Raw genomic sequence first — 16205 nt, 5'->3', positions numbered from 1 at the left:
CATCCACCCTGGTATTTCTTTTTCTCCAGCCTTCATCTGCATTGCTGATATGCATCCCTCAGTCACAAACTAAATTAAAGGCAATGCTATATATGAAAGATGTACTTGGAGTTTAATAAATACAGAATGCAACAGGTCTTCACTTTACATAGTCACCTTTACCTTCATTTTGGCAGTATTTCAGACTGATGACACACTTACAGAGGCTGCTTTTGCCAGATTTCCATCTTGGAAGCAGCATGGTAAATTACCCCAAATAGTTCCATGCAACTGAGCCCAAGTCAGTGCCAACACTGGAGGAAGCTCAGAGAATACACATGCAACTGCATTCTGCAGCACCAACATACTCTGAATAGCTATGCTCCCAGTTCCCTGTCTTTAAACTGGAATAAGAGCATATCCTTCTCTTTCCTAAGAGTTTTATTGAAATATATATGCAATATATAATTGAATATATATATTTCATATAATATATATATGAAATATATATATGCAATATATATAAAAATGCAGTATATTGAAATTATAGCTTGAGAGGCATGCAGATGCTGCAGCAACGGAAGCCATTCAAGTATCCAAGATAGATCCCTTTCCTGCAACCAATTACATTTTCTTCTACAATTCCAGTTTTACTCAGTGATTTGTTGCAAATGTCTTGTGATAAATGTTCCATGGCATCTAACAGTTATTGTAAATTATTATATACAGCAGACAGAAAATGCCACAATAGGGTATGTTTATTTAGTGTTATCAAGATGTTAATCACCCATGCTATGCTCTGGAAGCCCTTACAACACAATTTACATTCCCATAAAAATATCTGCACAGATATACTAACAGAACAGAACAGTCAGCCCATCAAAAGTAAATTACAAATGCTCCCAACCAAGACCAAGTCCTCTGCAAAAGCTGCCATACCCATTTTCTCTTTGAAATACGCAGGTCATTTCAGACCACAAGCTACGCATCACTTCTGCACAACCCACCTCATCAAGGTGATCAGGTATAAATCTCAGTGCTGGAATCAAGGACTACATTTGCATTAGCAAGACTAATACTATCAAAACTGAATTCACAGAGCAAAACATTTGATGTAGAGAACTTGATGTTCACAAATTCAAGCCTGGTCCTGAAACCTTAAAGTCCATTAGTGGTTGGGGTACCTCAGTGTGCTTCTGGAGTACATCTTCTAATTTCATTTCAGCCAAAAGCAATCCAGTTCACACACTCTGAGAGTGCTCCCTGATGTGAACTGAAGCACAGTATGTGGGGACAACCAGGAAATTTGCTTCTAAGAACACTCCTGGTGTGAAGTAGAATTAAAATGCAGATCCACCAGACAGCACATGAGAAAGTGAAGAGCTCAACCCCAGCAACACTGTTTGCATCTCCCATCTGGATGGGACTTGAGTTCACAAGCAAAGTGTAAAGCTCAAGGGAGGAAGAAACTCACACAACCTATTTAGTGTTTTAACTTTCTGCCCAAGTCCTTAAAGAACAATGACCGAGTCAGTAAGTACTGCTTTTCTCTGAAGGAACTGGTTTTGAAACAATTGGATCTGTTCAGTGGTCAGAACAAAAGGTCACATAGGTAAGCAAATCCAGATGGACTTGCCACATTAATACAGTCTGCTGTCATAGGAGTCAATTCCAAACCTGCTGAACTGTGAGAAAAATCCTTGGACAAAACAGTTCAAATGGATATACCCATATGTATTAGGTAAGTACACACATATATATACACACACCCCAGCAGGCTTTAGAGAACTAATGAAAATTGATTAAAATTCATCTAAAGGAAAAAAAAACTCACACCAGTCAAATCTAATGCATGTCAAAAGACTGGCCACATGTTTATAGCATAGAAAATCCAGAAACAAAGAACTTGCAGTAAAATCCTTTAAATCATACTTTGAAAAGGCAATATTAAAAGCCAGATGATGCAGGCTTTACTTAAATAACCAGACTTAGTGATCTCTGTGAGTACAGGCTGGTGACTCAAGCTAAACTTCTGCAAGGGGGTCACAGCAGTCAGTCAGCCTGTAGTTTATAATAAAATAAGGTGTTTATTCTGCGAGGTTCAAGCTTTTAATAGAGATAGCTATCATTTCATTTAGGCTCCAATGTTGACTTGTTTGACTTGTTCCTGTGGGAAATCATTTTTGCCTTGTGTACATGTATCTCATTAATACTTGCTGTTCCTAATACTATTAGATCATTTCACTGAAGGTTTGTGCTAAATGCACTGCTTTCACCTGCATTTATTTAATAACTCTTTGTTTTTGCATCGTAGTTGTTACAGATCCCTATTCCTCTTGTGCAGCCTAAACTAACCTAATGCTGTTTTTAACCACATTCCATTGAACATGAGTCAGTAGCTCTGCACAACTGCACCCACAGAGCAAGTTTGGCCTCCAGTGCAGACGCTCCTTTACCACACCAGTGCCTCTCTCTCTTCAGAAAACCATGAATGGAATATATAAATTAATGTCAGGAAAGTAATTCTGTATCACTAGTTTTAGAGGGACCAGAAAGTCTTTTGACTACACTTGTAACTTGTAAAGGTCTCCTACTTTCGACTATGCGAATCACAACCCATTAGCAATCATCGAATTGAAATCATACGTAAAAGGAGCTGGAAAACTCTTGCAGAGTTCACCTCTAACCACAGATGATTTTAATCTGGTTTTTGTTCTTATGAAGAAATTTCCTGGTTACAGGGTTTGGACTGAATAATGAACACTTGGTTATACTAACAGTACCTGTTCTAGGAGTGTAAGATCTTTATCCGACACACTTTAGAACTGAAAATAGAGTGCTAAACTTCTTTGCCTTGCCTTTGCTGTATTATTAAGAATACTGGCTATTAAAGCCTTTCAGGCTTATCTTTTATAAAAAATAAAGTATGTTTTTAATGACAGCTGTTGTTAGTTTGCTGCCACATTTGGAAGCTGAAAGCTCAAGAAGTTTCACGTGTTCTTTATTCCCTGACACAATGGGTCAATGCATAGGTTCATGTCTTTGTTGTAGATGTCCCCAAAATTCTATAGCCCAAATTACTGCTTCACAAGAGCTCCAACACTCCTCATTTAACCTAGGTGGGTCACAACCTGGGCTTTTGGTACTAGGCAAGTTGGAGCCAAGCTTCCTGTTAGTGATATCAAGACGTGTTACTTACTTTACACTTACATTTTTTTGACATTCCATAATCAAAGGCACATGCCTAAGGGAGTAAGTAGGAAGAAACTAGGCTGTGTCTGAAGATCCTGATAGCAGCAAGATGAAAAAACTTAGATACAACTCCTGATCAAATCTTAACAACCTGTTGATACTCTAAGCAGTGACTCATGAAACAGAAACACCAGTAAGCACATGTTGACTTCCACTGCCTGTAACACAACTGTAGTGTGCCCCTGTCAGGCTGACACATGGCTGTAACAGGAAAACACCGGCATTACAGCAGCAAGCAAGGCAAAGCTGGTAAAGTTTAAAGAGTATCTTGGGAGAACTGCCAAATAAAATAGATTTAATTCAATTCCTGAACATGGTCTCACTGCAAATTTACCCCTCACACACCAGCACTGGAAATAGGAGGCAATTACACCTAGGACTGAAGAAGATACTGTAAAGTAAAAATATTAATAAGAATCAGTAAGACCTAATACAGTTTCACATACATATTTACTCTTTTTTTTTTTGAGGATTTCTGAATTCTATCCAAACTACAATGCATTAAATTTCACATCATCCTGAATTAGAAAAATATTACCTTCTGAACAGACTCAGAAACAGAATTACTCAAAGTGATTTTTCAGCTACCAGAAGAGCTATCGATGCATAAAATCCCTGATTGTCAATCCTCTCTTCTGATCAGTAGCCCACTGACATAAATTGCTGTCAGGGAAAATGAATCCACATCATATTCAAAATTACCCCCCATATATTTAAATATACAAGCAAGAGACCATCTTAAAAGAAAAGCAAGCACAACTACTCAAATTTCAAAATATTTTGACCAATTCTAACCTGTCTCTTTATCCTTTGGATCAGTTAACAGCAAAATTTTGCAAGTAGGATTATTTCGGTAGAGAGGGACGAAATACACACAGGATTCTTCGAGTTTAACCTAAAAAACAAACAAGCCCTGTAGCAGTTTGTACTGCAATGCTCGCAAGAAGTATTTCATGTATTAGATGCACTTAGGATATGTTTTACTAACATGCATGGGTTAAGCTTAGCACACCTTCTCCATCCTGAACTTCATGGCATTGAAACATACATCATATTCTAAGATTTTCGGTAAGCAATGTTAATTTAAAAGAAATCAAGCTACCGAAGTTAGTAAAGACTTTAAAACCAACATAATATGATTAGTACATAACCTGGCTTTGAAGACTGTTACATGCAGACAAATAGTGTTATGAAAGACCAGACACATCAAATAAAAACAAATACAACTTGCACTTCTTACAGCATGGTCCAGCTGAGTACTTGTGGTGTTTTGCAAACAATGAATTAAGCCTGAGGGTACAGGGAGTATCAAAGCATTAAGGCAGTGTCTGGGCAGTTTATCTTTGAGGCACAGGGAGGGCGGATAATTGGCACAAGGTGGTTATGTTGAAGGCAAGGCTAAAATCAAAATGCAGCTCTCAAGCTCTCAGTCTTAGACTAAACTTCTAAATGATGTGACACATAAACACCAAATTGCTGTGCTCAAACAGCTCTATATGCATAGAGATGACAATTTCCATATGAATATTGCAAATGCTGTCATGTAAGTTTAGGTACAAGGCAAAGAGCGTGTGTGATTTAGCACAGTATGTACTGTACTTTCAAAAATCTGGTCCATTGTGTATGTGTGGGTGTGCCTCTCTCTCTAATTGCACCCATTTGTCAGTTTGCTCTGAAACCCAAATCAGTCATGTGATACATTTAATATTTCTTGGTGCATGGAAGGAGTAGTATGAATATGGATTATTCAAGATAACGACTTTAAGTTGAAACTGGTGTGCGCTGGTTTGTGAGTGCCAAAATCCTGGGATCATCTATGTAAACACTGGGCTCCAAGAAAAAAATAGGAAACTGCCTGAAATCTGTATTCATGAGCTTCCCAAAAACTCAGTATGTTCTGGGGATTCAGTCGTTCTTTGCATGCTTCAACTATAACAGCATTTGTGTCTTTATGGCACCTGGGAGTACTACTATAATGAAAAGGCCAGTCCTATTTCCAATACTGCTATGATTGGTATTTTGTTTTATAAGGTAATGTGCACTTCCACAGGTGCTAACAACATCAGCAGGAGCCAAGCATAGCTTTCTGCGTATGAACTGCTGCCAATGAGCTTCCATTCTGCCTTGCACTAATCCTTGCTATTTGTGTACTGAATGCTTGACCAAAGACCATGCCATACCAAAAAGAAGTTCTGTGACCCGAGCAAGTGGGCTGACAGCCACTTAACACTTGCTAAATAATTACTCGTGGTTGCTGGTCCTGCCACTTGAAACCTGCTTTAATTCAAAAGCACAGAGAAAAAGAAGCCTGGAAACTGCAGCCATTATTCAAACACCAAAATCCTCATCCTTCAAGCTGTAGGTATACATAATGTAGGTATATATGCATAAAACTGTATATATAAATCGCAAGGAAAAAAACAATATAGCAAGAACATTACCATTACTTATGCCCTTGACTAGCTGTCTGACTGCAGATTAGGTTAGACCTGAATTAAATGAATGCACAGAGAAATGTGTTGCTATGAGACTCAAACCAGTCATGTGATATATTTAAGCTGTGATGACAAGCCACAAAATCAAGAGAGTTCTGAATCAAAAGGCAGAAGTCCACCTTTAACAGATCTCACTGTGTCTCGCTATTGCAGGAATACACACAGCCCTGCCTGGGATTTTAATTTACCCTCCCTTCTAATAGAACAGCAAATGAGCCTCTCAAAGTACAACCAGACATGAAAGGCTAAGGACACAGAGCCCTGAATTGGGGGATCTTTGCATTTCCAGTTTTGTTTGTATTTAACCCTACATAGTCCACTAGAGGGCATTAAAAGAGTATTTAAAGCTAGTTACATTCACAGCTCAAAGCTACCCACCTGAAACTGTTTTTCTGGAAACTACTGCATATTATTTTCCTAAATTGTAGAAACCCCACCTTATTCCAAGCATTTATTTCAACTAATCCACTTACTGCTTTGATAGTACAATAACAGCGCAGCACACCTTTTATGACTGAGAAAATGCCCAGAATGAAAGCCTTCATAGGTTGACTGAAATCAGAATTTTTAATAGGCCTGCTCAGTCATCTCCAATGCATTCCCCCCATGTGGCTCAGGAATGGACCCTAAAGCATTGGCCCCTATGGTGTTTATACCATCTATCAATAACATCTGATCAGAATTCCTTTAGGAGAACCCATGTTCAAAATCATCAATATAAGTCTTGGAAAGAATGGAAACATAAGACAGACTATATCGCAAAACCTGTGTAAAGTGCACAATAAAGTCAGGAAACAGAGCTGCACCATGGTATAAACATCTATCAAATTCAGTTTTGATTCGGTCTTATAAGGCAGCAGGTCAAGCTGCAAAGTTCAGCTGAGTACTTCAAACCCTTATCCACACTCAGAGGGGTTTAGATTTGTAGTTTAAGCTTATCTCTCATTTGCAGCATGCAAACCATTTGAAAATCATGCAGAATTTGCTGATTTTAAGAGATTTGTAATCCGGCCACACCAGTTTACCCCTATTCACAGACTATGAGCACAACCAACAAACTAGTTTGCAACTATCTATCTAACTTGCAGTATGAAAAACATCAGCCTAGTACCTCTTCTCGTCCAGGGATTGAAAAAACATCAGGAATGGATGACGATTTCTTCATTAGTTCTCCATAGTATGTTTCAGCATCTGCTTGCAGAACCTTTGGATCTCCTGCTAATGCATCTACCAAGTAAAGGCAACCTGTAAGTAAAACAAAACACAAGATATTTTTACTTGTTAAATTAACTAAGACACATCAGTATTAAAACCTCAGTTTCCCCAGCAGTTGCTTGGTGTATCAGGGCCCTTACTGTTCCCATTAGAGCCTTTGGCATAATCATAGTCTAAAATAGTAAGGCTGGTAAAAACCTCTCCATATGTTATTTACCTCTTGACATGCAATTTTACAAAGTAGAACCATGACAGCATCAAATCACATTTGTATCCACTGAATTCAACAAGCAGAGTCTCAAATTCCTCTAGGTGTAAGTAAATTGCTTTAAAGCTGGAAGAACAAAGAAGAAGTCTTCAAAACACAGACTCAGTTTTAGTACCATCCAAAAATATAACAGGAAAAGAATTCCACAGCTTCCACTCTTTCTTGGAAGCCTGCCCCTTTATGGGCAGCCCATGGCCTGTTGTGTAGCCCTAGTTTTCTCTTTCTCTTTTTCTGAGTAACTTCAATTGGGCACCTTCACAATTAAATAATGTAAAAAAATATTACACTATTTACCTGCATATGCTCCCAAAATAGTTACTATCATCTTTCATGCAACAGTTTCTAATCCTTGTGACTCAATGCTGAAGGGTATTCATGTAAGGTATTTGTGAACTGCATACAAACACAAACTACATACATCTGATGTCTGTTACCTAAATGCAAAGTCCAACTCAGTGCTCCTGAGGAACCAAGCAGCCTGCTTCTGATACAACAAACCAAGCTAACTGGTGGCTCATCACCAGCTCAAGATAAAGGACATCACAAGAAATGGGTTAGAAGCCCCAATAATATGCTGCCAGTCTTCTACCATATGGAGGAAATGGTTTCAGTTCGAGTGGTTTTCAATCAACAAGATATACCTGCAACTCTTGTAAGCACCAAACTGAAGGCAAAATCTTCTACCACTCTGCTATAGTTGGAACCTTAGTTCTGGAACCTCTACTTTCAATCATGGTTTGCTCTTACATGGCAGCTCCTGTGACCAAAGTTTAATGTCAAATAACTATATGGGAAGTAAGTGCAAAGTAAATGGCTGAGACAATGAACAGTTTTACGACGGCCACTGCAAGAACTGTCTATGTACAGATACAGAAACTATGAATCATAAAAGTACTGTATTGAAAATGACACCTTTCCACATACGAGTAGGAGAAAGGGATTTGCACACCAGGTCACACAATTCAGCCATGGTCCCACCACCATCCCTCTGGCAGCGATCAGTATCTGATGCCTCAGCAAAAGGGTAAGAAACTACAGCTGGTAATTCACCACTACCCAGCACTGCTTAAAATGCTTTAAACACTATTTCCCTGCCCTTTGCAGACAAACAGCTTACATCCTGAGACTTGACAGCAAAGCTATGTAGTCAGAATGCTGAAAAGAAGCTACTCTGTAAATGGTATTCATAGTATGTTTGTATGTGACAAAATGGGAGAGAAAACAGCATTGCAACACTGGTGAGTTAAGTTATAAAATCCTAGCCAGTACTTAGCAGCGGCAGCTTTCCTCTGCAGCAGCCTTCCCCAGTGTACTGTGTAACATCAGCAAGCCAAGAAGCCATAGAAAGGAAAGAAATGAAAGAGTCTTATTAAAACATTTAGTAATTTAATGAAGTAAATTTACTAGTAAATTAATTCTTTATTAAAAAGCAGCATGTAAGACTTTGGTTTAGCACAAAGACAAATATTGGCCATGCTAATAAATACTGTTCATGAGATGCTGGTTACAAAGCTACATCCTGCCACTGTTCAGCCAGAGCAACTTAATGAGCACAATCATGTTTCTTCCTCACTGAGCAGAACAACTGGTACCTTCAAAGTTATACTAACTTTCTGGTACATCATATGCTTGCATTCTAAGGTAACAGCGACCATTTGAAGGATGAAATAATGTCACAGATTTAAATAATGAGGCATTAAAGAAAACTTCTGAACAACTCTGCTTTAAAAGAAAAGCAGCGCTTCTGTGTGTGCTTCAGTCTGAGTTTCCTGTCAGCATCTTGGGATACCAGAACTGCTAAGTTCCAAGGACAGCCTGTTAACCCAGTGTGAATTACACGATTTCATTTGAGTTTGATCTTACCTAGGGGCAACAAAAGAGCACATTGTGGCAGCCAATCTACTGGACACCCAGCGAGCACTTCTTCCCAACAGGCCATGTGCACAAAGGGTTACCAGCTGCGGAAAGAAGGGAGTGAGGAAGGGGGGAGCAAGGGGGGCAGGAGCAACAAGTCATAAAAAGGGGGCCTCTTGCTGCAGCCAGAGGAGGGACCATAAACTGTAAGGAGAGTAAATTTAGAACGGGAGGCCTACTGCATTAGAGGGATTCCTGACATTCGTGCTGAAGTGGCTGACATCTTGAATAGACAAAGCTGGTAAACAAGGTCAAGACATCATCAAGGTGGATTCTATGGCAGCATTCTATGACAATAAAGGGTTTACAGACAGGTATCAGACTTTGTCTTTTACATGGCACCAGCATTCAGGGCAAAGGAAAAAAAAAAACAAATTATTTAGAAATAAATAAAGAGAAATCTGGATGCCTGTATTTCCATTTCAAGCATACAGAATAGATTTTAAAGCAAAATTTAACATGCTTCTGCTTCTCCTCTCTTTTGTTTCCATGGAGCAGTCTGGGCCGCATTCTCAAGCAAGGATGTGTAAGTGCATCTCTGCTCTAGTGATCTGTCATCAACTGCACTAAGAACCTGATTTCTAAAGTGAAAAGCTACAGCTAAACCCAGCTACACAAACAAGCAGGTACTGCCCATAGAGCTCAATCACCTTTATGAGACACTACCCTCCTGCACCTATAGCTACCTCAGGCTAAAATGTCACACAACTCTGCCAATAAGGCAGAAACCAAGGCCCCTGTTTCAGCCCTGATTCCTGAACTCAGCTTTTTCTAAACCCACTGCTATTCCACCTCTAATCTCCACAAGAAAGAGCTGAATTTTATGGTGGTTTCACAAAGCAGACAAATACCCTTCTTGAGAGGTGGAAGTCAAGCAAATTTCATTTATGATGATCCTAAAAAAATCAATATGTGGGAATCCAGATAGATCTGATTAACATGCTTATTATGTTCTGCATCAGGTAGATAAAGAACAAATGCAGTCAGAACCAAAGACAATGCTCTGCCTTAAACCGTAACTTAATTTTTGTAGATTAGAGACAGACCTGCATCATTACAGATTCAGCAAAAATCTCATTCTATCAGTTAAAGTAAGCAGGAAATATTTTTCTATGGGCAAAAGAATTTCTTCTCAATACAACAGAAAACACATGGTGCACACACTCGTACGTGAAATTCCACAAGTGAAACTACAGACTGCTGTAATGCCTGAAGGTCAGTGACACAGTTCAATCTAGTCAGATATTCCGAAGATTCTTTTTGATGATCCTTCTATATCCTCTGCAACTAAACCCTGTGCCATAATAGAGATAATTTAACTAGGATACAGATAATCAGTCTTACCTCATGAATACAATGCTACAGCAAGTCAAATCACTATTATACTCCTCAAGCTCTTTTTTACTAGACTAATCCTTTTACTACTTATGTATTAATTTTACTATATTGCTATTAGCTAACAAATGAGTTACAACTTGGGACAACCAACTCTCTTTATAAAAATGACTTAAATACTCATTTAAGTTCCAAATTAGCAGGTACCAGCAATATTCTTAAGTCCTTTTGACCATGAAGCCAATACACCATTTACTAAACAAGAGATATTTGCTTTCATTGTTAAGAATTTTCTGTTCCTGCAGTCATGTGTAGCTTATTAATACTGTTTCCTTAAACCAGCATAGTTGGTGATGCAGGTTTTTCAGACTAGGCACACCACTGGGTTGGTTAAGACGCACTGAGGGATTGCTGGTACTCCCAGGAAACACCTACTTGTTGGAAAGCCCATTTCAGAGATTTGCGAGGGCATTCAGGATGCAGCCAGACTGTAAAGCAAAATACATCAACCTCACCATAGATGAAGCATGAAAAGTGTTGTGTCTGAAGTCAATTAATCATTTATCCTACAACTACTTTTTCATGTTCTACAAACACAGAGAATGATACTACATGCATCCATTAAGAACTGTATGTTTACCCAAGAGCCATCAGCCACCACAGGATTTGTATTTGGACTGTGCATCTTTGGACATTTATGCATAATTTTACATATAAAAATGTGAACAATACTTAAGTCTGAATTCTAGTGGTGCAGAAACAAGACAGATAAAAAGAATTTCCCATTTCTAACTTTCAAATTTCATCATTTTGTATTTAGTTTTGCCATTTCAAAAGTTTGCAATAGCAGCACTGGTTTTATTTATTGGCTTTATTTTCATGCCAATATTTCACAATTAAAAAAAGAAAAAGAACAGAACAAAGCAGCAGGTTCTAAGTGTTTCTGACAGCACTGTGAGGGGTTTTGTCCAAAAGTATTTTCCAATTCTTTTTTAATCAAAAAACACTTTGCAACATAAGACAAACATGTGCATCAACATAAAATGACAGCATATTATGCCAGTATTTGGGGGAGAATGTTCTTGTAATTAAACCAAGCAACTGAGAGCAGAACTCCTGAGATTTATTCCTAACACAGGTGTGTTTTTGTGGCCTGTAACAAATCACTTCACCTTCTGTCTGGTTTCTTATCAGGTATCTGTATGTCTTATCTACCACTTCAAAAGGGTGTGACGTTTTCCTTATCAGTTGCTCTGAAGTCACAACATACGAAGACAGAGAAGTCATAACAGAAACTGTTCTTTATTATCCTGTGGACCGTAATTTCCACACTATGGCAGCAAAACCATGACAGTGTCTAGGACCTAAAAAGCTTTTTTTTGGCCCTTCTAAATCATGCACGTGTAACAAAAGTGCTTCCCATTACCCTCTCACAGGAGTGGGAGCTCTGTGTTAAACAGCAGTGCTTAGCATCAACTCTTCTTTCCTTCCAGTGAGCTTGAACAATCCACGCATGTGGTTATCATTAGACAGCCATATTTGTTTAACCTTTCAAAGGAAGGAAGAGGTCTTTGGCACGTTCCTGGGAGTACATGCAGAACCTGAATCTCATATCCTGAATTTAATTGAGCAAGTACATATCAAACCCCCAAGTTCTAGTGTAAGTGAAACTTCAGTATCATAACAGCGTGTGGTGGCAATGGAGCTATAGTGGGCAAACACCATGGTGTGGTATCTGTCCAACATGGCACGGCAGCTCTTAACCATATACTGTATTTCATTAATGAAAACAATGTGCTTCCCCACTGCATTGCTTCCCACTGTTACTAACAGAGCAATCACTCTTGGAACATAAAAGATGAAAAAGTGCATTGGCACGAACAGGTTTCCATGTTTCCATTCAAAAATGCCATTTTTGTATTGCTATTCCATCACAATGAAAAATGGCAAGAAGGGTCACAGAAGGCAAACCAAATATAAGTTTCTGTCTGTAAATCACTTTCTGCTGTGGAATCCAGATACGAAGGCAGAAAGGAAATAAATAATCCTAATCCCATTCCCCATTAAGGAACCAAACAGATGAGTTCAGCCGTAGCTACATGTCATTACTGCAAATTCTGGCACTGAAATGGTAGGCAGACCAAATGTCAGGCATCCCAAATGCAGGATTCAATCATATTTGTCATCTCATTCCTGCTAACACATTTTTACTGCTGATTTCAGAAAAGGGAAGAGAAAAGCTTTAAGAATACACATATATTTAGCAGAATGCAGATGAGCAAAGGCAGAGACTAGACAAGCCTAACTCTGAAAAATGCCAAACACCTTCAATATCTACTCACTTCAATGAACTCTGAAGGTCCTCAGAACCTCATATAACTGGGGTGTATAAAACACGTGTTATTTATTTACCAAAATTTAAAGTAATCCACGATTTATGAAATGGGAAAAAAGAAAACCAAATTTTTGGACAAGGGAATTAAATAATTGATTTCATTACTTAGCTCTTTTTGGAAAAATACTTAGATGAAACCACAATATTTCAAATGTTTTCAAGGCTAGAAAAGCAAGTGCATATTGAAGGGCTCACATAATGGCAAGTGCCTGCTGAAGGCGTATTTCCTCCACTCTAACCTGCAGTACTCCCGTATAGAAAGGTCAGGCAAACAGGTTCCAAGCTCTACTTTTCCTCAGATGGACCTTTAGCAGTGTTACACGTACAAAAATAAAGCCACACCAAACTCATAGCACAGATAAATTAAAATACATCTGTGTAAACAGGCTCCCCCTGTCCTATTATACACAGAATGCACATCTGGATAGGCATGTTTTGCACAACGTTCTACCCTAATGTAACTGAAAAAAGCTGAGGTGCTATGGCCCAGAAACAGACTTTATTAATAAAAACTGTAGCATACTGTTAAACCATGGAAGCGCTACCAGCTGTAACTGTGACACATCAGGAATTCATACTTCTACACATCTTTTTCACAGAGCTTAGATGTAAAAAAGAAGGAAGGAGCTTGCAAAATAACCCAGAGAAGCTGCACTCCTGAAGAAAAGGAACATTCAAGATTGTTATTAATTAAGGTTTTAAGGTTCATGTTCACATCAGGTTTTCCTCAAGGAAATTACATTGATTCAGTGGGATTGGTGCTAATACCTCTGAACCTGTGAACATCAGCATCGAGTTCTTAATACGTACTGATTTTCATACAACCAAGAAACAGGCAGAAATGATCCTGGTAACGTCTATCTTAAACTACTGAAGGCACTGGTATGGATTTTCTTGTAAGAAGAAAAATATCTAAATTTGTCAACTTATTTTGTCTACCCCTAAACAAAGCAAAATATAGAAGAAAAATAGACAAGGTTTCCAGAAACCGTGTCCATACTGGGGGCTTTTTCCAGCACTTTTGTCAGTGCTACATCTCCCTTCTACATACCCATAAGCCAAAATAGTTGCGCCAGCAGAATTTCATCATCCAGGCCTGACCTCAAATTAGAGTCTGACTCTTAAAACCTAAGCAAAGAAGAAATGGGAGGCTCTGAATGACACTGAAATATATCACTGAAGTATTTTCATTATTCAAACAGGCTGATTTGAGAGGAAAACAACAGAAAAGATAGCCTGCACAGCAGTAGAGCTTTTCTGAATCACAAATTCAAATGTAGATAGTAGTTAATTCAATCTTTTACAAAGGTGGAAGGTAGAAAGAAAGAGGATGCATTGGTCAAAAGTCATCCTATAACTTAAGGGAAAAGAGGAAGATAATGTCTCCCAGTGATAAACAAAGAATAGTGAAAGAGCAGGAAATGACAACTGAGTTTGGCAAACAGTCTAGCATAAAGATGATTTCATCCCATGGGGAGAAGCCAGACAGACTCACAGGACAGTTTCAGAAAAAAAAGCCATATTTTAAGACCAAGGAGCATTTAAAACTATTACTGAAAAACCCACTTGTCACAATCTGGCACCAGAGCTAGTATTTAAGTACCACATTAAATGCATTTGCCTATTACTACCATCATTCAAAGTAGGTAGGCGTAGGAAACCTAAGGCTGTACTGCTGTACTGCAACCAGCCCGTATCCTCACATCATACACACTGTAGCAGTATGTGTGCCATACCAAGAGTACCTGAAAGCGCTGGTTTGCTATCAGAAAGAACAACATTCCCCAAACAAACCAAGAGGCAATGAAAATATGAGACAACTGTCTACATTTTCAGGGATACCAGTTTCAGATTGCACATAATTTGAGTTGCAAATGCTTTTACCTCTGAGAAACCTACTACTCCCACCAGTAGAGTGCGTAAGTCTGCCTAAGAAAGCCCAGCAGCCGGTCTCTAAATTACTTACAAGGAGCAATTTGTACAGCCAGAATAATCTCAAAATAAAGCAATTCATTTGAGTGAAAAAAAAAAGGAAACAAAAAAAAATCCCTTCCCCCAGTGATTTCCACTTTGCTAAATTTATTATGTGGCTGCAAATTAACACATCACCTGCACTAGCTATCACAAGCCTCTGAGCCAGTCTCAGAACTTGCTTTAATAAACAGCTGCAAGTAGTGGAAGAAATATGTAAACATCTCTTTTGTTTTTCTGTGCCATTGTGTCAGCTATTCTACATGTCTTTGAAGGTGCTCCAAAATCAGCATGGTTCTGCTTTTCCCTTTTTCTCCTTTTGGGAAGAGGAAGAAACAGAGAAGGACAGGCTGGCAACAGAGGGCTACCTCTGTGCTTGCTGTGCTTTTGACAGTAAAGCTGAGAGTGTTCAAATTCATTTTGCACAGGCTCTTCTGTCAGGACAAAAGAAACCACTGCTGGTGGTTAAAAATGCAAAAGGTTTTGATTGTAATGGCTTGACAATCAGCCAAAGATATGACTAGGGGGAACAACACAGCAAGGCAGCTATGACCAAAATGGAAGAAACAAGGAAAAACACATGGCTTGACTTCAGAGCAGAAAATTGACTTAGGCTTTGCATAAACGATAGCATACCTCCAAGCTTGCTTGATCCACAGCCTGCCTGGAATGCCAACATGTAGTCTAAAAGCAGAGCCTATTAAAAGGCATAATGTTTCTAAACGGCATCTGTTATGTACTAATAAGCATTACTTAAAGGACACAGGCCTTAAATTGCTACCAAACGTGCACTTATCTGAAACTGTTGCAAGGCAATCATTACAAAATGTCACATGACACCACGGGAATTTGAATAATATAAAATGTTTTTATTTAGTTTGGCTTGAAACCATTAGGCAGGAAAACTATGGAGGCACTTTCTGAGATTCTGAAACTGTGCAACTTCACAGGAATGAAACACTAGCAAGAATTACATCAGCGGAGCCATTTGCCATCTGTTGTCAGTAATACTATAAAGACCAGCCACCAGACAGCAGTTTCAAAGGTTACAAACACAACGTTTTTAAGCATCCACAGACCTCCTGGTAACTGAGCAGGACACAGTTTACTTCAGATATGTGCAACCTGAGGGTCTGCAAATCGTTCTGCAAAGACAACACAGCAGAACTGTGAATTGCCATGAGAGGTGTTTGGGAGTCTCTCAGCATGCAACCATTATACAACGTGGAAAGCACATACCAGCTTGTTCTACGTAGGTTCTTATAATACACTCACAACCATAATGTCTGCACACCTCCCACTTGCAAATTTAAACTGGCTAGACTTTCTCTTGTGCTGTTTGTTTTCTCATACTTTCCCCCAAGGGAAGGAGCATATTCTC

The 16205-nt window shown here is 38.8% G+C and overlaps 1 protein-coding gene across 1 annotated transcript in view; it reads right to left on the bottom strand.

Annotated features, from left to right (window-relative positions):
- LOC133265827 (protein FAM169B-like) overlaps positions 1-16205 on the bottom strand; it is a 38623-nt gene that overhangs the window by 19654 nt on the left and 2764 nt on the right. Inside the window, exons 2-3 of the mRNA XM_061446698.1 lie at positions 6838-6971; positions 4027-4126 (exon numbers count right to left, since the gene is read on the bottom strand). Of these exons, the coding sequence (XP_061302682.1) occupies positions 4027-4126; positions 6838-6971 (234 nt within the window). The remainder of the gene's footprint in view (positions 1-4026; positions 4127-6837; positions 6972-16205) is intronic.

This window comes from Pezoporus flaviventris, unplaced genomic scaffold, assembly GCF_033815535.1.
Source record: "Pezoporus flaviventris isolate CSIRO_AGI_PZ_B2104156 unplaced genomic scaffold, CSIRO_AGI_Pfla_v1 ptg000006l, whole genome shotgun sequence".
Lineage (NCBI taxonomy): Eukaryota > Metazoa > Chordata > Aves > Psittaciformes > Psittacidae > Pezoporus > Pezoporus flaviventris.
The sequence above is the reverse complement of the archived record's forward strand: the minus strand, read 5'-3'. Positions and strand labels throughout refer to the sequence as shown.